A 21,785-nucleotide genomic window follows, 5' to 3' on the forward strand; every position below is an offset into this window, starting at 1 on the left:
TAGGTACAAACAGTCGGCAGAGCACAAGAACGACAGATTTCCATCTTGATCAATAGCATACGGGCCAAATTCAAATCTATTCAATGACACCATTGTTCACCATGGTTCAATTCTATCTCTAGGTCCAAAGCCAACAATATTGCTACATTGCAAAGAGACTCTTTACAGCCGTCCGCCTTCCATCCCATATGAATGGAAATACACGGATCAGCGGTGCCCGTCTGCGCTCAAACCTCAAAGCCATTTCATGCTTGTAATTCCAGTGTACAAGGCACAACATCAAAAAGGCCTGGAACTTTCCAAACCCATTTGGTGCTCACTGTAACTTAGGCACAAAGAAAATAGCTGCAATACTCCAAAATAAAACAACTACCAGCAAATCATTTAGGCCTCTGTGTTCGTGCAGGAGATTGCACGCTGGATGACAGCTTTCTGGAAGATGCTACCTTTTCGGGGGTTTTTCCATTTGCTACTTTGTCAAGAGGAATCTTCCCATTTGCAGAAGACTTGAGACTCGTTTCAGAAACAGAAGACTTGGACTTTCCCACATGCAACAGAGACCGGCCAAAAGAGCTCGGTGTCTTGGAAGACTCTTTTGTCCGCGACTTTGTCTCACCTTCGTGGGTGTCTTTGGACTGCTGCAAAGAGGCTTTGTCCTGCGTTGCTCCGCTATCGGCACTTTTATCTTTCACTTGTTCACACTGCCGGCCCGTCTTCTCCTGGACCTTCTTAGCCAGCAGGGTGCTCTTTCCCAGATCGGCCGACCGGCGGCTTTCCCTTTGCCGGAGAGCGCTCTTGAAGAAGGACAAGCCCTTGTCTTCGGATTTGCTGCCCCGCCGCAGGTCTCTGGAGGACACGCTCGGGGACCGCAGGCTTGTGATGGATGAACTGCTGCTGGAGCTCCTGACGGGCTTCCTTTCGGGTCGGCTGCTCTCCCCGCTTTTGGCCAAGGAGGAACGCGCTCCAGAGCTGCTACGGGGATTGTCCGCCAACGGGCTTGCGTGCATAGAGTCCCGACTGAAGCTCCTCTCCACCAGTCTTTTTCGGCTGCTCGCGACACTTTTCTCACCGCCGGTCGAAGCCTTTGCTGCCGTGGGCGAAGGAGAAGCTGAAGACTGAGGCGTTGAACAGATGCATTGCTTACGTTGAGGGGTGCCCTCTAGACCCTGAGAGGGGTCTCTCTTCTTGGAAGGGGTCCTAATGGGAGTGGTGGTGATTTTCTTGGCATTGGCGTTCTTGTCCTTGGTGTTGGCGACCTTTGGACTCCTGACGGCAGCGCTGGAAGACATCTGGGAAGACGACATTTTGAGGGTTGAGGACGAACAGAGCTTCTTGGAGGTCTTCTCTTGCTCGGCTTTGCTGGAGCTCTTGGCAGATCCTGCGCTTTCTCCCTTGGAGGAAAATCCTCCGAGACTGCTCTTGCGTTTCGGTTCTTTGGAGGTAGCCGCTTGGGAGGGTAGTGTGTTTTGGTCAAGAGCAGTTATCTGGTTATTGTTCTCAGTTGGGTCAATGTTGGTGCTCTTTTTGTCGACAGGAGCTGGAGCCTTGCAGTAGGCCATGTCGTGGAACCTCTTGTTGTTGTCTTGGTCACTGCAGTTGCTTTCCATCATAGCTAAGGGGGCTCGATTGCCAAAGTATCGCTCGTGTCTGCTGTAGCTGCCGAAACAGGACGTGGAGACCTTGTCGTCACAAGCCTCGCCAATCCTCTCCAGGGGAGGGGAGCATCGAGAGTCGAGGGAGAAACGGGATGGAGAATTGGACCTCATGTGGAGCTTGGCGGAGAGAGACCACGAGGGTTTTATCCCTGAATCACTGAAGGCCAAAGGGCTGGTGACTGATGACCTGGAGGACAAGCTCTGGCGCTGAATGCTCCTCACAAAAGGTCGAGTCGAGAAGCCACCTAGTGACAAAACAATATATAAAAAAAAAAAAAAAAGAAAAACGATTTTCAGAAGAGATTTTAAATGAGCACAGTGAGTTGAGAAAGAAGAGTGGCACATCCTTTCTAAATAATATTGATCTATGGATTAGACATCTACTCTAAGTCCGAGGAGATGTCGGGACTACAGAAAATGAGTCCAGAGCCAATGAACCTCTGCTATTTCTAACAGAGTGGGATATTAAAAAATATGGATTAAGGTCTAAAAATAAATGTGAGGATGAGACAATGACGCACCTTTAGTTTGGGCTGAACACTGGTCCTTTGAAGGTACTGCTGAACTTTTAGAGAGCAACCATTATTTGAGAACTCTGGCAGCTGTAGTTAAATACTGCTCAGAAATATTTTCCCGGGCTTCAGTGTTGAGCACTCAGCAAAAGTCTGATATTACTTATTTATTGCATTTATGTGCGGTCATATCTTTGATATACAGTATATTGCAAGAGATCATCTGCCACACAACAAATGTACTTCCTGTCTCCTGTGCATTCATTTTTTTTTAACAAACCACCTATTTTATTTAACTATCTCTACATGATATTGCAGCAACGTGTATAATATACATTTCATATAGCAACGACACTAAATACATAAATAACAATCCGTCAAAGGACACGACCGGGATTTGGGATGTACAGCATTTTTTTTTTTTTAAGTCCAGAGAAAGTGAAGAATGTAATGATCTGAACATGTCTCTCACCGTCGTCTTCACTCCGTTCTGCTGGGAACTCCACAGATTCGGCGAGGGAGGCCAGAGAGGTTCTTCTGGATGAGGCTCCAGAGGCCAGACTGGCTGGTCTGCTTCCTGGCAGCCTGTTGACCCAATGGTCACACAGCGAGGAGCTGGTGGATCCTGTCCATCAGACAAACATGTCATGAACCACAATTATAGGTGCATAAGCCTCAGAAGGTTTGTAAAAAGCCACAAAGCTACAGCAGATTCTAAGATATTTGATGTCCATCCCACACAGGGAATTCCAAGGAATCTTCATTCTTGCCTTTGGTAGCTTTAATGTGGTACAGTGTCATTTTTGAGCCGAGATATGCATACTAGAGACAGTTTTTTTGAGCCACGGGTCTTCGGGTATTAGCGCCATGCTCACCCGCCACAGAGCTGTTGGCAGACCAGGAGGGGATGGTGGTCCTCCTCTGGTAGAACAGGATGTAGGCCGTCTGCTGACACACGTCATCATCTGCCATCGGCTGAACCTCGCTGTCATCAAAGCAGTACCACCCACCGTCCACAGAATTCTTGCAGTATGCTGCATAGACCCCAAGAGGAAGAGGGTGTTAAGAGCATCCTCATCTCATTCACTCTTTCAGTGTCTCCACCTGGTAGCTTTAAGGTGGCTACCTGTGTAGTGGCCTCCGTGCATGCTCCCGTGGTGGTTGCACACAGCGTAAAGGTCGTACAGGTAGTCGTCGGGGTTGCGGCCCAGGCCGTAGGGACGTCTCCACGGCGACCAGTGAGAAGGCAGACTCCAGCTGCTCTGGCTCCTCTTCACCACGTGCGGGGCCATGTCCATACCCATCAGAGGGAAGCGCACCATGTTCTGCATTTTCACCCTCCGCTCTCCCTCCTGTGGGGCAGAAATGTGATCAGCACATGGCGCTCGAGGTTCTATTTGGGATTACAGAAACCAAGAACAATGTACGCCTATCTGGGAGAACTACAGCAATGGCTAAACAAAATGCATTTTACTCAATTATCACAAAAAAAGCAAAGTACATTGGCATATTTGAAAGCAATGGCATGTATGGGGAAGGTAGAGGGCGGTGGTAGAGGGGTGTTTGTGAAATGTGTGCATGTTTCCCCCGCGTGGAGGGGGAAAGGTTTACCTTGTGTGCGTGTTTGCACGTGCACAAATCAAAAGGAAATTGCCTGGACTTGAACAAAGCAGAATAGCTAAATTCAGTAGATTAATACAAGACGAGCGGGCAAAAATGGGCCAAATTTGAGAGAATCCCTGCAAGGAATTTCTCAATAAATCAAACGAGTAAAGGCATAAAAAGCATAGACCAAGCACACGGCAGAGGTCGGCAGAGATATTTTGGTACCTTTGTAGAATAAGGTGAATACCTGTCTGAAGCGTTTGAGGTGCAGGATGAGCACGTCGGGCAGCGTCCACAGGCTCAGCTTGATGCGCCCCTGCTGCAGCTGCTTGCAGTGCGGGCAGCGCCAGGCATCGTCCGGAGCCAGCTGGAGCACACACACAACATGGCCACCATCAAGGACGAGCTCTGCCCACAATTCTTGAATAAAACAGGCCGTGACACAGGAGGGGGCCCCGGCTTCTCTCCCCGCTCCCACCTCACTCCACTCTTTCAAACAGCGGCAGAGCGGTACTGGGGCCGGCGAAGCCGCAGCGTGCACAGAGCCTTTGCTCCAAAAACTTGTCTTGGTGAAAACCACAGCGGGCGGAAAACTATTTGAAATTCAGCAGAAAATTTATAAACACGCAATTGCCTCCAAGTCTGAGAACTTCAGAGTCTTTCAATCACAACAAGCAAAGACCAGGCAGGAACAGTTGAGCCAGACCTCTTCTAAAAACGCAGCAAGGAAACCTTCTTCCAAATTTTCTGCCATTAAAGCGGTAATCCTCATCTGTCCCAGAATTCCATTGGAAACTGCAATTTTAGTTTCAACGTCCAGGTTTACCCTCTTCTTACCCTCTACCGTCACAGCATGTAGAGGAGCACATACTTAACGCAAATACATTGAATGTTTCTCATAAAGAAGCTGCTAAAAAAATGGACCCAATATGGGATCTGATCCCTTCAAATCATGTGTGGGCGATTGAGGTTTCTCAACAATTGACAGGGACTGGATTCGGAGAGAGAAAGCCACTATTCCAGGCCCTGATGTTGGCCAATGTGAGTAGTGGTACCTGCTCCTCCTTGGTGTAGAGCTGGAAGCACTGGGCCAGCGTGCACGCCTGCGGCTGCTGGTGCTGCTCCCTGTGCAGGTACACGCTCTCTGCATCCGGTATGTACTCCTCCTCAGTGTGGCCGAACAGACTGGAGGAGAGGTACACACACTTAAACGTATATCCTTATGTAATATACTACTTTATGTATTCGACTATCACAGAGCGTGCCCTAGGAGTGCCACATACATCTCTGATAACTTGGAAAAAAATCTGATTTCTGACTATTAATTGTTAGACAAATAATTGTGATTGTACATACATAATACATATTCTAGTACATTAGGCATTCATTGCCACTGAATTGGAACATGAAAAAAAAAAATCAGGCAGGCAGTTCATTTTCATCAAGCCAAGTCATGGAAATTCAACAAATTATTAGTGTAGTGCCTAAGTTTTGTATGGACGTTATTACCGCACATTTTGACCGGCAAATTTATAATTCATTGGTTTTTTTTAGTTGTTTTTTAAAAAAATTTTACCAGGCAAAGAAACGGTAATTACCGGACCAAACATTACACAAGTGACGGAGTGCCGTAAAGCGTAACACACTTGTCCTGCAGTTTCGAACCAGAAAACAGAAGTTACATAGTGCAAGAACAGGCGTTCGGGGGTGGGTGGAATGGAAACATGATGATGGCTCTGACAATTTTACTAAAGGTTTATGTTCTGCTGAAAAAAATGCACCCATGTAATAATTGTGACAGCTCCAGTAAAACGACAATCGACTACCTAAAATCCACACATACGGTCAAACTTGAACTCTTCCCAAAGGGAAGCAATGACCAAGTGTAAATATCATGAATCGTAAAATATTTAGCTCATGTTCCAATCTAAGGACGTTGGACTAGATGCTATTTTTATTTTGAAGTAAACAGCTCCACATCTATTATGGATTAGGAGACACTTAAATCAAAGGAGCTGCATCTGATTATTTGTAGACGACTTTAAAATCTCGGCAGGACTGATAGACCGCAATATTCCAAACTCAATCGACGTCTGCACGACAAAAATATACAGTCCTTGGTGGTGGTTGTACTCACTAGTCCTTGGTCTCTTTGTCCCACTCCACCACGATCTTGACGTGCGGAGGACCACCCTGCCCACACGACTTGTAGGCTCTGCCCAGGAAACAATGGAAGCAGATGTTAAATAATCATTTCCGAATTAAGTTTCCATTCATTGATGTAGTATTATACAGTTGTCTCATGCATGTAAATACAGGGCTCGTCAGTAACGGTACCCGGTTGCCCTCGGCAACCAGACTGATTGGATTAAATTTGTTTATGTGACATTTAAATATTACAGTGACAGCCTTTCTTCGTCTTCTTTGATGTGAAAACATCAGATTTCTACACAGTCAGAGAAAGTAAAAGTATGGGTTCTGCTCAGAGTTGAGTTATAAAATGCCAGCGCACCACAGAGCGTCTCTCCTGCCAGGCTGCTGACAGTGCTGTCAGCCACAGTCAATCACCGTGGACGGCAAGGTTATTATCAGGGACGCAAACAACGCGCAATTTTTATTTTTTTTATCTTTCTGAGAGAACGATGCCATCCGCGACTGATTAACCAGTGGACTCGTCTGCTGATATTTCATGAGAACTAAGACTCGGACGCGGCTCTAGTGGCTGGTTGAAAGTGCTCCAAACAGCCAGGAAGCGATGCTGCGTTCGCGGGCTGGGAGAACTGTAATGTCAATGTCGTTAGTTTTAGTCTTTTTTTTCTGGTCAATTTAGTAACATTTGTGAACAATTACAATAACCAACTCTTTTATCTTTTAGACAGACAGCATTAATAGTGAGCATGGCTCAGACCTCAGCATTTAAATGGAAATATGCAGATTTGAATTACGCATTGTTAGGAATGAGGGGACAAACAGGACTATTGAGATTCTTATTGTCTGTGTGGTGAGCATATACATGTGGATGTAATACCCCTTTACCCACTGCGCCAAAAACCTGGCAACACCCGGTAACATCCCACACCACATCCATATTTTCAGTTTTGGCAACCAAAAGCTGATGCCTGGCAGTCGCTTTTCAAAGTTAGTGTTTAGCCCTGAAATAACATAAATTATGTTGCATAATGCTGCCTATTTGGCATTTCAGTAAAATTTAAAAAGTAATCTTCATAAAAATAAACAAGTTATGAAATTAATTAAAAAAAAGTGCAGAAGCAGAGGCAAACACATTCCATGGTTAAGGGAGGGACTCATTTTTTCCCCACCAGACTGTGAAGCTAATTGTCTGTACATCAATGCACAAATCTTTACAACGACAAATTCCTTGTTTTTGAAAATGTACTTGGCCAAATAATCAGATTTTGATTAAATCGTTTCTGCTCATATTATTCCAGGAACAATTACCAAGTTGTTGGGTTGTGACAAACTTTGCCATTTATTATTCCCATATGACAGCAGGACAATAAACACGTGAAAAGCCACAAAACCTGCTGAAAAGACACTATGAAGCAACAGGCTGGAACAGGCTGATCCAACCATGGCAAAAAGATGGGTGTGGACAGCAGATATGCACAGAGGAGATCACAGGACATTTTTAAGACAAGGGCTCAGTCAATGGCTATTTGATTGATATATTTGTAATCTAAAATCAAGCAGTTACATAGATTTGAAATACATACATAATTGATACATATTCAGTTTGGAACTCCCTGCTGTGCAATATAATACAAGTAGCCAAGGAGATACTCAAATTCAGATGAAACGGTTTCCTTATCTGCAATGTGGTACATCTTATTTAGCCTAAATATGTTGCTTAACGGTCTAAATGTGAGTTGTAACGCATAGCGGCCTAAAAGCAAGGTCATGTGGCAGAAAAGGTTGAGACTCCCTGCTGTGGAGGCAGGAATAAGGATATAATAAAAATAATAATAATAATAACAATAATAAATATAGCTGCAGGCAGCAATGCACAGGTCCAGCTTAGTTGCAGCAATAGTACCAATTACAAGAATTTGTTTTCCGAGTTCACGTGAAACACAATGAAAATGCTATTTTCGTTTAAAAAAAACGGAAATCAACCCCAACTAATCGCACCCGTGACAAACAGTCGACCAATTGAAGACAGTTCAATTAAACGTGGTTATTAACGCAAAACATAGCGCATTCAATCTTAAGTTCTGCTGCCAAACTGACAGCTGCACACTGCTTGTCCCTGGAGCCTGCAAACTGTGCATCACCCTGGTATAATGAGCCTCTTGACGCCGATATGTGTGGACTGGCATTGACTATGACATAAAACGTTTATAGTAAGACTACCATTAATTTGGAATTTGGTTTAATATCTAAGGACTAATACAAATGTATGCTGGGGTATACAGGTAAATATAGACATAGGTATCTGTAGAAATATCTCTGGAATTTTTATTAATTCTGAGGCCGATGTTTTTTGGACACATCTGTCATGGGAAACGATCTGGTATTTTCTGACAAAATAATGACTTCAGATAATGACAAATACTAAGTACAAAACATGACCACAGGTAAGTGCAAAAGAACCATGACTACAATCTGCAAATGGGTGGAGCTTGACCTCATCCATCATTTTATGTTTCTCCAATAACGAAAATACATCCTTTTAAGGAAGAGATGGCGAGATTATGTATGGACTAAGATGATGTAATTTATTTCGAGGGGTAATTTATTTTGCAAAGTAAACAGCTCAACCATTTAAACTGAAAAAGGACACACGGCTCCATCTATCTATATAATGTATATTAAATGGGTGTGTCACGATTCTCCAGTTCCAGGATTTGATTTGAGTTTTTGCGATTTTAAGGTCCTGAATTCGATTTGATTTTCGATGAGTGCAGGAACATTAAATCATTATAAATAATGTTAATTTTTGTAGTTGAATAAACATAAACAAAATATTTCATACAATTTCATAGATACAAGAAATGCTGAGCTGGCTCTTTTCAGTGAGCCTGATCATCCAGCTCACTGAAAAGAAACTAACTAAGCCCACTGTGTCTGTGTCCGCTCTGTACATCATATCACAGCATCATGTTCCGTTTCATTTTATCATCTTATCTGTGATATCACATTTGGGGGTGTAACCATTCAGATTGGAAATCAAAAATCACAAGCAGCTCCTTGATTCTCCCCGTATTTTAATGGTAATATTGTCATGTTCATGAAGTTTGTTGCAGACTGAACGCACATGAGAAATATTCCCGGTAACGGTGTGTGAAAACCGCGTCGGCAGAGACGCCCCAACGCCTTTCCTCTCCTCCGAGTTTCACTGTGTGTACAAGGGAGAGCGCGCCTTTGACCAGAATGTCAATGACCAGTAATTACAAAAACGTGGCGATGAAAGTGGGAAATAAAACCGACCATGACCGACGGAATGTCCTCGAGTGCAGAGTTTCCCCAACCACCTACTCGTGAAATGCCGGTGTGCGTGCAACCTACGGGCGGACCATGAGAACATGGCCGGGATTTTTTTCAGGAGCGCTCTGCTCCTGAAAAAAGGAAACTCAGCAAATTAAATACATCTAGAGGTTTTTTTTGTTGCTTTGTTTGGAGAGCTTCTCTGATCGGAGCTGCAGGTAGCAATTTCCCTTTTACTACCAGCGGTCCCCTCGGGCAAAAAAAGCATCTGTTTTGTTGCACTTATTTCAGTGAGTAACTTAAACGTAGTGTAATAAGTAACTTATTGTTTATTATTCTAAAGTCTAGTTTTGTTAAAGCTCTTAACTGTTTAGGTGTCCAGTGTTGCTGTGCTGAAATATTCTCCCATTTTTGTTATTATTCGAATTTCTAATATTCAAATAAAAATGCGGCAATACAGAACACAGTTCATTTTCAGATAATGTTACATTACAGATCACATTTATTTTGTATTTGCCGGTCAAGATCCATGTCAGACAATATCACCCACAAAAAGACAGGAAGAATCACGATCCTACTTGTGATTTCAAAGCTCGAAATCGATCGCTCATTTCAATATATTTTCGATTTTGAATCGGAATCTGGACACCCTAATATTAAAAATGGAAAAGGAGAAAGGTTTGAAATGTTTGGCATGCCTACAACAGCCAGTCGATTTTGAGCCGACAAGCCCACAAGAGCCAGGTGCAGAAGCCCCATTGGCGGCAGTGTGACCCTACCATAACATACAACAACAACAACAATGCGCCTGCTACTACAAATATGATGAATTTTCCTGACCTCATTGCAGTGTGATCCGCTATGTTCTTCTGTCTGCTCGGACAGTTAATAAACTGCTTGTATTTCGGGGGGTCTTAAATTCCCTTTGTTAAAGTCTGCGAATAATATAACGGCTATAATTGGCTGTGAACCAGGCCTTGCCATTGTTGTAGCTTACCCTGTTATGTGTCTCGGATTTCCGAGCACAGCGCAGGGAACGGTGTGATGCACGTTGTGCACGGTGCTGGAGAAGTTATCCGGTCATCAGTCATCCTCTCTGCTCGGACAGTTAATAAACTGCTTGTATTTCGGGAGTTTGTGTCTCAAATTCCCTTTGTTAAAGTCCCCGAAGACAAGAAGGACGGGGTCCAGCTGCTTTCTCTCTACATAGTGTCTGTTCAGCGAGCAGCTGCGTGTTGGGTAAGGATTTTGCGGTGAAACAATGACGTAGTGACGACTCTCTGTGACCAATCAGTAGTCTGCAGTGTTGTCCCATGACCTTTTGGTATAGCAGAGTTTCACCTGTATTTGCTCCCACCCTTCGGGCTGGACCCCTAATAATAATAATAATAATAATAATAATAATAATAATAATAATAATGCAGGAGGAATAACGCCCCTGGATGGACTCACCGCTCTACGGTCGGGTGGCACAGTGGCTGCTCGTCTTGGGGAAGGAGGTACGTGATTCCAACAACGCCGACCACACGCAGACTGAAAGGTCCAACCTGCAGCAACACACGCAATATCAAACACAAACTCACATTAGCACAGTAGCACACCAATGGGATGGGATCAAAATGGACAGAAAAATAAATAAATAAACAAACACAATTTCCCTGTCACAGGCTTAAAAAAATGGGGGGGGAAAAAGCTGAATATTAATATTTTTTGGTTGTATACCAAATTAACTATTGCTATAATATAAGTAGAATTGTCATGATAAAATATGTATATTATAACCAAAGCAACACATGCAGCTTATGGTTTGTTGCGCCATATGACGTCGTCAAGTTGGAAGTTAGATAACAAAGAGGAATAAAAGCTCAATTTTTAGTGTAATCAAATACATATAATTATATATGAATAAAATATCATATATTTTGTGTTTGTGTTTTTCTTTTTGTTGCCAAATATATTTAAAAACTTACAATAATTACAAAATAAATAAATACAAGTAAAAACATAGTTCAGTCCATCTCTGAAATTCATGGTTTGCTCCAGAGCCAATAACAAGTTCAACCAGAATTTTTGTTGCATATTACGTCAAAGTCATCCAGTAGAAACCTTTTGGAAGAATGAATAGGAAGAGCATTCTTGGAGAAGGAAATATAGAAATAAATGAACTCAACAAGATTCAGCAAAAACAAAACCTTTGGACACTCATTCCCTCATACTATCCTGGTTAATAATGAGGATTCCTACCTGGATGTAGACGCCGGGTCTCAACAGATGACGCATTTTCTCCAAAATCTCCTTCTGCAGAGTGTCCCAGGTGGCAGTGCGCTCCATGTACAACACAAAGGGAAGGCCAAACCTGAAACAAAAAAAAAAAGAAAAGGTTGCCTGAGTGCGGCCATCGGAAATATATTCTGAATTCTTGACAGAATGAAAATAAAAATGACAATGTTTTTGATTGACACCTCAATGACAATATTCGGTGCTTTCATCAAAATCAGTTTCAGTCGACTACACTTTCAAATACGAGGAACTTGTCACGGTGAGGATTGAGGTATTCCTATACGGGCAAGAATCATCAGATGTGTGAATGTGGACCAGGCAGATCAAGCCTTGATTCGAACATCTGGAAGTTCAGAAACGCACCCCCGACGAAATCATTTAACTATATCGCGATATTACAAACATCACAACCCGTCACGATATGTGGTCTCGTATAGCGACATCTTTTCCACGCGGATATACGGGCCCGGTACCTTCTCCCCTGGTGGCCGCTGCAGGCTCGGTTACAGACCAGGAGAATCATCTTCTCCGGCCCCAGGTTCTTGTTGGGCGACGCGCTGACGGGCGTCATGGCCCCCTGCATGAAGGACGGCGTCCTGCCGAGCTCCGCTCCGTACTTCAGGTTGTTCTGATTCAGGTTGGCCAGGAGACTTCCTGAGGGAGGGAAAGTAATGAGCCTGTCACTTCTTCTACCCCCCCCCCCCCCTCCTCCTCCACCATGTAAATGTGGGTCAGGCGGGCGGACCCTGGTACGCTGGGCGTAGCGCTATGATTAAAAACGCGCTACCTCTTTTTGTGCGGATGTTCTCCAGTCTGAAAGTCTCGGGCGTCTCGAATGCGAAAATGGAATCGCTCTCCTGGATGATGTCCAGGTCGTCGTCGTTGTCGCAGAAGGAGCGATGGAAACCGTCGTAGTACATTTCCGTCAGAACAAACTGGAGGAGGAAACACGGGGGGGGGGGGGGGAGAAAGCGCCATCAAAAAAATTGAATTGTGTGCGTTAATGGAAAATGACATGTTCCAAAAACTTTTTTTTTTTTGAGCATTGTGAGTCTGAAGTTATCCCCTCCATTTCATTTTATTCTGATGCCGATCACTCAGGTCCCCCCACAATGAATGAAAAATAAAGTTTAGCTTAAAAAAAACTTTAACTTCAGTCAGATGTTAACGAATAACCAATATAATAATAATAATAATAATAATAATAATAATAATAATAATAATAATAATAATAATAATAAAACCCTTTAATCTTCCATTCCACATTTCCCTCTTTTGTCTATAATTTTGTTTACTTGTCAGATAAATTGGGTCAAAACTGTTTTCCTTACACAATAAAAATCAGTACATGTCGACGGGAAAGATATCATTAGAATGGACATATTTATTAAATATTATTATTATTATTGTTCTCAAAATTTCCTTTCTTCAGATTTGGACTTTGTCGACTACTTCAAGGACGACTAGTTGTCGACTCTCTAATGAGATCGTAGCAATCTAACTAGAAGGGAAGGAAGCTCTGAACAATCTGTCTGTATGCCTTTTGATTATCTCCACAACCGTTCATCCATTCTACTTCACACTTGGCGGGTGTGCTACTGGGGACCCAAGGACGTGCAGTGTCGAATTTGGTGCAATTTGGACACGCGGCACCTGTAATGTGAACAAACTTTGCATAAAGAAGCGAACAGCGAGCCGCTCAGCAGGGCGGGTCTTCGGGGCTCTGTCAGCTCTGAGCAGCAGCAGGGCAGGGCTGTGTTTTTTCCCGTGAGAAAGATTGAATTTCCCCCGTTGTTTTTCCCAACGCGAGTCGCGGTGACTTTCACAAGTGCAATCCATACCTGAAGCAGTTCTAGTCAGTGTGAAGTTTTTTGGACGAGGGAACAGCCATGTTTTGAAAGGGCACTGAATTAGCAATAATAATAATAATGATAATAATAATAATAATTGAATGCTTAAAAAAAAACTTCACATCATATCTTTAACCTTGAAGTCGTGAACAAACCAATGCAGGCTGCTATCATTCGAGTAGGGCTAAGGTGGAAGTGGAACGCTGAGCTAACACTGGGTGTCTCCGGACAGATAACAGATCAGGAGATAAGAGGGCGGAGACGGGCACCTGGTCCAGGGGGATCTTGGTCTCTCGTGACACGGCGTCTCTGAGCCGGTAGACGGTGCTGTTGAGGGGCACGGCCACGCCGATCCTCATGCAGTGGGAGTACTTCCCCTGGTAGACCACCGTCACATACAGAGGCCTGGAGACATGGATGTATGGATGAGCCAGTTTATCGAAACACAAAAATATATATATATATCGTTCAGAATAAATATATTTTTGTGTACCCATGTTATCAAAATAGATATAATCACTGTCATAATAGTAGAATAAACGCATTTTTCAAGAATATTTTGAGGAATTGGCGCCCCCTCATGGCGTATGGTGTGAGACAGGAGGTGCCATGCTTTTTTCTGACACCGCACAAGCTAACACAACTAGTGGCCTTGAAAAAAACTAGAAGATAAGGAGAATTAAGGTTCTTGTCGACTGGAAAGGGAAAACGGTTACAAGATAAGTCTTTAGTATATAGAAATAAGCCTTGTTTCATCACTTTTAACGCGTTAGAAATGTATGACTGAAGCCAGCTGTTCCAAAATCGAGGGCCGTATATACATGTCTAATGACTCTCCTTATTTTTGTCTGAAGTGTGTTGGAGGCCTGTGAACCAAAGGCTTCACATTTGAGAATGAGAAGCTAAGAGCTTAGGAAAACTGATAAGCGCGACAGGCCACTATATTGAAGCTAAAAGGTTTTTCTGGAGATGAGTAATGTCGATTGGGACCGAGATAAAAGCATTATGAAGGGCCGGCTGGAACCCTCATGAGAAACAAACCGTCTCTTAATTAAGCAAACTAAAATATTTAATGATCCAAGGGCGGCAACGAGGAAAAGAACTTGCCCTGGGTAACAATATCCATTAGTGTATCACACCCTTAAAATAGTTCCACTGTTCCATCAGTGTGACAAAGGAGCACCGCCGCTGTTTAAGATCTATCCCCCGCCCTCGGTTAAGTGGACGTGCAAAATGGAATTGACTTGTGGAATAAGTCCAGTGCTCGGTCGGCCGTTGAGCCTCAAAGAGCATCTTTGATTGTATTTCGGTCCAGTAAACAAATCAGGAGAGCACTAAAGTCAATTTATGTTTACTTTGCGACAAAAAGAAAATGTATTACCCCATGAGCATTTTTTTTTTTTTTTTTACCCTTTACTGTCCAACTCGACTAGTACTGCTTGTTTCTAGAGAATGTTAGGCTGTGACATGCAGTTAGTTTGATACTGTGACAAATGTACATATTGACAATGTTCTGCTAATTGACATAATGTCATGTACTACTAGACGAAACAAAAATACATTTTCAAACCCGATCTGAAAATAAATGGGCCCAGTACGAGGGTCCCAATTAGTGAGGCACAACATGTACGGCATACAGCTAAAAATAACACCATAAATAATAAGGAACCATTAAAAGAGTAATCAACCCCTTGTGGATAGTCCCTATCGATTCGATACAAACCATAATAGAGGCAAGTTATGCCCAAGCTACAAGTAATTAACTTGTTAAATATTTAAGCATTAAATGGACACAATCGACAAATGAATGAATCTGGCATAAAATACAAACAAGTGTGTCTTTTTGGCACAAATTCCCTGTTCATCAAATTCTGTTTTTTTTTTTTTGGTGTTCATTCATTTCTGTATTTCCACATTTCAATATTCCAGTTTACATTTCTTTACTTCCGCCCGTCTGTATCTGCCCACATGCAGGCTCACGGTGGAGCAGTGGATCACGGCGTGTCACGGTGTCGCCCATTACCGCCTCTGGCTGATCGATGTCTGAGGCCAGGGACACGCTGAGCCCCGGTTTTCCCGGGAGGCAGCGCTACGGGAATACAGGAATAGCGGCACACAGGCCGGCCGTGGCAAGAGAGCCGAAAAAAAACCACACTTCACTGCAGTCTGCTACGGACTCGATGGTGTTTATCATAATTTGGAAGTGTCTCATCGACAGGATGGTTTGATTTAAAGTCTAAAGACCATTAGGGGACGATGCCCTTCCCCATGGATGCACTGTAGGACTATTTAAGACCATGTGTATTTTTCACAGCATGGCAGAGTAGGACAATCTTCTTACCTTATGGCTTTTAATATGACATAAATATGACACCTTATGTCACCTTTGTATGACAAAAGAGCTCTATCCACTCTGACACCTTGTGACTAACAGTTCATCTAGAATATTATATTTCAGACAAGGGAATACAGAGACATAAAAAGAGTTATAGAAAGAGAAACCTAAAATTGCATACTGAGAAAGTATCGTCGCAAATGAATGAATCAATACAAAAATAAACAAATAGGGAATTTGATAATAGGGATAAATAGAAATAACGATATTTAACGTAATCATATATTTCTTTGCGCAATTTAAACCATTATTCGCCAATTGTTTTGATTTTGCAGACATGGTCGCCCACATAACACCAGCCTTTTGTCCCGTTGCTAAATTAGGTCTGACTCACGAACAGTAGAGTTGTACAACTGGAAAAGCTCGAACCTGGCTGCTCCCATGAGTGAGGGTACAAAACACAATCACCCTGCTGAGGATCTAAGCCCTGGAACATATTTGGACTCACTATGATCACATTCACTAAACCATGTATGTCAGGGAGGGTGCATTCCACTTTACAAAATAATAAAAAAAAGATTAAAGATTGCCTTTAATCTTTTTTTATTATTTTGGAAAGTCTTTGGATCCGTTTTTTGGATATTGCAAGTAGGCAAACACTCAAACTCATGCTAGTTTTGAACAGAGTTTTTTCTCTGTGCCCTGACAAGAAAAACTGGAAGGACGTTGTTTTTCTTTTTTTCTTTTCCCCATTTGACTTCATTTTCTAACATGCATGCATGTCCACTCAGCCAGAAAGACAAAACCATAATTACAAGTTTGGTAAGCGTTGGAAAGGCCAAATTACAGCGTTCCGTTCCAAAGAAAAAAGATTCCTCTCCGTTTGCAATAGTCATGCCAGCCCAGGACGATTAAATCAAAAAACGACTATTAGTCAGTGCAGGAACAAGCCCCAGCTCGTCAGGTAAAGAGGTTCCACCTAGGCGTCTGCAATACGACGATATTAGATCGTGAACGATTAAGATGTCTCCACAATCTGCCTTTACAGAGAGATTGTTAGTATTGTGCTACAGGGCACATTCTATCAGTCAATCAAAGCATCCACACAGTGCACCTATTTAAAGGTGCAGTGTGTATAATTTTGTGGCATCTAGGGGTGAGGTTGCAGACTGCAACAAACTGAATTCCCCCCCACCCACCTCCCCTCACCCCTCTCTTTCCAATGACGGAGGAGACGCTAGGGTGGCCTTCAGGTGCTGCGAAAGTCCCTCTCCAGAGAGGTGCAACATGGCGGCCTATGTAAATAAAAATGGCTCATTCTAGAGCTAACGAAAACACGATTCTTATTTTCAAGGGATTATACACTGATTTAAAATTCTCATAATTATTATATTCCATTTCTGCCAAATCCGTTCCGTAAATTCTACACACTGCACCTTTAAGGCGGAGCTCGCAGCTCGAGCCTTTTTTTTCTACATTAAAATGCATCCAAAATAGGCAATTCACGAGTAACTTCAATGGGAATTAACATTAAATATTATTATAATACATTTTTTTTATTTTGTAATTATATCACAAAATGTATCTCTCTCTCTCTCTCTCTCTCTCTCTCTCGCGCGCCTTCACTAAACATTATCGTTCGGGGCGCACCGCTTGAAATCCTCTGTCTGACATGCTGCCACTTTTCTCTCCCGTTAGACTCGAGCAAAACAGCAGCGACGCTCATCAATGTCACATTATGGTCGCTTAGCCAATGAGATAAAAGAGGCAGGTCGTAAAAGTTTTCACTGTTGATAACGTCCGATTCATACGAACTGTCAGTTATTTGTTAACATGTAACATGTGAAAAGTAGGTGAAAAGTAATGAAGGACAAATGGGATTAGTACATTAAAAAACAAAAAAATCTCTAAAAGAGCCCCCAGTCCAAATATATTTTTTTCTCCAACAAAAATAGAAAAGTAAAAACAGATCTATTCATCTCGCATTTCAATCAATTAATTAAAGCCCTCGAATATAATGTGCTGTTGTTGATCAAAAATGCAAGTACGTTTTGGGCTCTGTGTGTGTCCTTTGGGGGAGTGATCGGGGAGCGTTTTGCACCCGTCTCCCTCTCCTACATAAAGGACACATTGGAGAGGGAGCGATCGCGTGTCCCGTTCCTCTAAATAGATTTCGATTAGATTAGATTCAACTAACTGTTGTTGCACAGAGCACAAGTACTGAGGCAACGACATGCATTTCCCTGCATTTCGCCATCCTAATAACTGATGTAGCTAGGAGTAGTGGGCTGCCATATAGCGGCGCCCGGGGAGCAGTTAGGGGGTTAAGTGTCTTGCTCAAGGACACATCAGCACGCTACCGGGAGGAGCCGGGATCGAACTGGCAACTTTCCAATTACTAGATTACCGGCTCCACCTCCTGAGCCAATGCCCGCCCAATAAAGCAAACAATGATTTTATTTTACTCAATTTCCTTATTTAACGAAACCAAAAAAGCACTGTGCAAACGGGGACTCTCAGCATCACTCACCTCATCACCCACCCCTAGTTCCACCGACTGAACTCCCCGATGGACTAGAGCTTTAGGAAGTACTCACCGTGTGTGCGGCAGGGGGATGGGGAGGGAAATGCACAGGAACGGGTCAAAGGTGTTGCTCTGCTTTTGGCAATGCGGACAGGTGAGCGACGACCTGGTGGAGAGCAAAGCGTAAAAGAAAGATATCATGGCACGACCGGACAAACAGCACTATTCACACTAATAACTAATTCATCTTCGGGGGAACGTGCCTGTACTGGGCCTGAAACAGCTCCTGCACGAACGAGCCGGCGGAAAGAGGCGGCGATGGGCCTTCCAGGCTCTGGTCGTCCTCCTCGATCGGAGGCTGGAAGGGACAACCACAGCAGAGTTGGTGTTAAAACGTAACCGCACCTCAATAAGCAGCATCAGCGTATGTGATAAACAATGGAAGATTATGACGGAGCTAACAAACACAAGTACAAGTAATACTGACCTACTCCTTTACTCGTGTACCAAAAAAATTTAAATAAAAAAAATAATAAAACCATGTCCAGACACTGAATAGGTCCATAAGAAAATAACTCAGAGCTTGTAGTTACTGCACATATGTATTATTGTTTATGTTATCAATTCATCTACAATGTTCGCTAAGGTCAACAACTTTTGATAGAGGGAAGTCCCTTCAATTTGCATCCCTAGACAGGACAAAAAAACAATGTTAAACTCTGAATGGAGGAGACTGTTTCCCAGGGTTCACCTTGATGGACGGCCCATTGTTGGGGTGGATGGTGTTGAGGTCCTCGTGCACGCGGTCCAGCAGCCAGAGCAGGAACTCCTGAGCGTCGTGCTGCGCGTTCCCTCGGTACTGCAGGGCATTTCGGGACACCGCGTTCTGGAACGAAAGAAAGAAAAGTTATCGTTTTCAAAAAGTCGGTTTTGTAAATGCGCTATATTAGTGTATATATGAATATTGTCCTAAACCTCAGTTTGAGGGACTTTGAATTCATGTACTTTCAATTAAAGGTGCAGTGTGTAGAATTTAGTGGCATCTAACGGTGAGGAGTGGGGATGGTAGCTCAGGAGGTAGAGCTGGTTGTCTAGTAATCTAAACGTTGCTGGTTCGATCCCAGGCTCCTCCTGCTAGCATGCTGTAGTGTCCTTGAGCAAGACACTTAACCCCTAATTGCTCCTGATGGCTGCGTCCGTCGATGTTTGAATAATTGTAAGTCGCTTTGGATAAAAGCGTCTGCTAAATGTAATGTAATGCAGTAAAAGGATGCAGATCGCAACCAACTGACTACCGCGCCCCATGAGGGTGCAACATGACGGCCCCTGTTGAAGAGACGGTGGCCGCGGAAAACGCGAAAGGCCCTCTCCAGAGCCAGTGTTTGCTTTGTCCGTTCTGGGCTACTGTAGAAGAAACATGGCGGCCCCAGTGAAGCGTATCTGCACCCATGTAAATAAAAACGGCTCATTCTAAGGGCACGTCAACACAGCGATTCTTATGTTCATGGGATTATACACTAATTAAAACAAACTTGTGAATATTATATTCCATTTATGCCAAGTCCGTTCCCTAAATTCTACACACTGCACCTTTAAGTGAAGTGGTCTGAGTTCTTCTTCCACCACTGACAATTAACATCAACTACTTCCATTCACCTCCCAAAAAACTTTGAAAAAAAAATTTTGTTTAGAAATTCTGGCTGAAAACTTGATCAACAGACAGTTTGATAAATAAGACATTTTGGAGACAACATTGCAGCTTGGGGACCTAATTTTTTTCAAGATTTATCAGATACTCAGACTCATTCACATAATTCCTCCCAATAACCAGTAGTATTATTTTTTTCCTCTGGCTGAATATTAGTCAGTAGACTGATGAATACATATACGATATATATTTTTAGATATAAAATAAATTATATAAAATTAAAATAAATACACACAATGCAATTGCGATTGTATATTGTGCATATTTTAATATATTTGACTATTTTTGTATGGCATTTTTCAGCCATTGTATATTGTTAATCTGTGCATATTTGACAAGGCTTTTTTTTTTTAAATGCTAATTGTTTTTACAGAAACACCAATCGTCTCCATGACAAATTCCTTGTATATGTAAATGTGTTTGGATGAATTAAGTGATTCTGGGGCATATCAGCTACTCAAGACTCATATGTTGACACATAATTCTTCCCAACAGCCACTTATATTTTCCCAGCATGTGAGGTGATCTTCATCCTCATAGACTCACTTTGAACTCCCTGCTGTGCTGGGGCGTGTACTCAAAGGTCCACAGGGCCCGAACCAGCCCGGAGAGCTGCTCCGTCACCTCCCCCTTGGCCGGCGGCGGGGCATGCAACTTCCTCTGCAGTTGGTGGACCCCGTTAGTCCTGGCCTTCTCCTGGTTGGACCCCCCACCTCCTCCTCCTTCGCCCTCGTCCTCCTCCCCGTCCTTGTACTGCTCCAGGACCAGGTACTCGGCGAACAGCTCCGTGTTGCTCAGGCACTGCAGCACGGCGTTCATGAAGCACGTGTTGCCGTGGTTCTTCAGACCCGACACCCCGGGGACCTTCTCCCCGCAGAGGAGGGCGCTCAGGTCCCCTCCCACCCCGCAGTCATCCACACGCAGGTCTTTGAGGCCTCCTCCTCCGGTCTTACTGTTGAAGGAGGTGAAGCCCCCATCGTCTTTATCCTCCTCGGCCTGGACCTCGGACCCAAAGTGGGACAGCGTCGACAGGGTCCTGAGGAACCGGCTCATGAAGCTGCCCACGGAGCGGACCGAGCCCCGCCGGAACAGCTTCTTGCTGAAGCTCGACTTCTTGCCCTTGGTGGTGGTTTTACTCGACATGATGTCCCACTTCTTTATGATCGATTTTTATTTTAAGTGACTACAGGAGCCATTAGAATGGCTCAGTTTGTAAATAAGGAAGCATGTGAATAAGACTGTACGGCTACACCTCTGGCTGGCTTAACCTGAGTCAGACAGGGGGGTGTTAAAACACTCATCTTTTGCAATACTGTGTTTATTTATATTGTTATAACCATTTTGTTTTCTACTCTGGTACACACAGTGCATGTACAGATTTTATTCTATATATGTATACTGTACAAACTTTTTTGACATTGTCAAGTCAGGATACAGAGGTTTATCCTTTAAATTTAGGTCTATTGGACGCTGTCAATTTCTTTTTTATTATTATTATTGCAGAGTGTTTTCACGGGAGCTACTGTAACACTGCAATTCCCCGCTGGAGATGAGTAAAGTGTCCGTCTCTATCACCTGATAGCACTGGCCAGATCCAGGTGGGCACCCGGCTAGCACTAGCTAACCTTGGCTAACAACATTTTCCAATCACTACAGAGTCAAGCGCGCGTAACTAATGTCTGGTTTCACTTCCAAAGTGGCCAACATTGCTAACTAACGAGGCAACACGACCTCCCCGCCGTCAAACCAACCAGCTTGTCAGCCCTCTTCCAAGTGAGTCTGTTTACGAGGCGCCCCGCAGCACGGCACCAGCGTTAGCTTAGCATTAGCATAGCTTAACTTATCTACCGTGACAACAACAGCAGCAGCAG

The 21,785-nt window shown here is 43.4% G+C and overlaps 1 protein-coding gene across 1 annotated transcript; it reads right to left on the reverse strand.

Moving 5' to 3' along the window:
- Positions 1-380: 380 nt before the first annotated feature.
- Positions 381-21,057, reverse strand: usp31 (ubiquitin specific peptidase 31; the record flags this gene model as incomplete). Its single annotated transcript, XM_080008769.1, has 16 exons — positions 381-1,900; positions 2,640-2,792; positions 3,043-3,201; positions 3,294-3,519; positions 4,020-4,139; positions 4,828-4,957; positions 5,910-5,987; positions 10,670-10,764; positions 11,462-11,573; positions 11,971-12,151; positions 12,285-12,432; positions 13,617-13,752; positions 18,280-18,372; positions 18,470-18,564; positions 18,958-19,092; positions 20,461-21,057. The coding sequence occupies 16 exons, from the start codon at positions 21,055-21,057 to the stop codon at positions 381-383; spliced, it is 3,978 nt and encodes a 1,325-aa protein (XP_079864895.1).
- Between the last annotated feature and the right edge of the window lie 728 nt (positions 21,058-21,785).

The sequence above is a fragment of the Zeus faber genome (genome assembly GCF_960531495.2).
Source record: "Zeus faber genome assembly, chromosome: 11".
In the NCBI taxonomy this organism is placed as follows: Eukaryota; Metazoa; Chordata; class Actinopteri; order Zeiformes; family Zeidae; genus Zeus; species Zeus faber.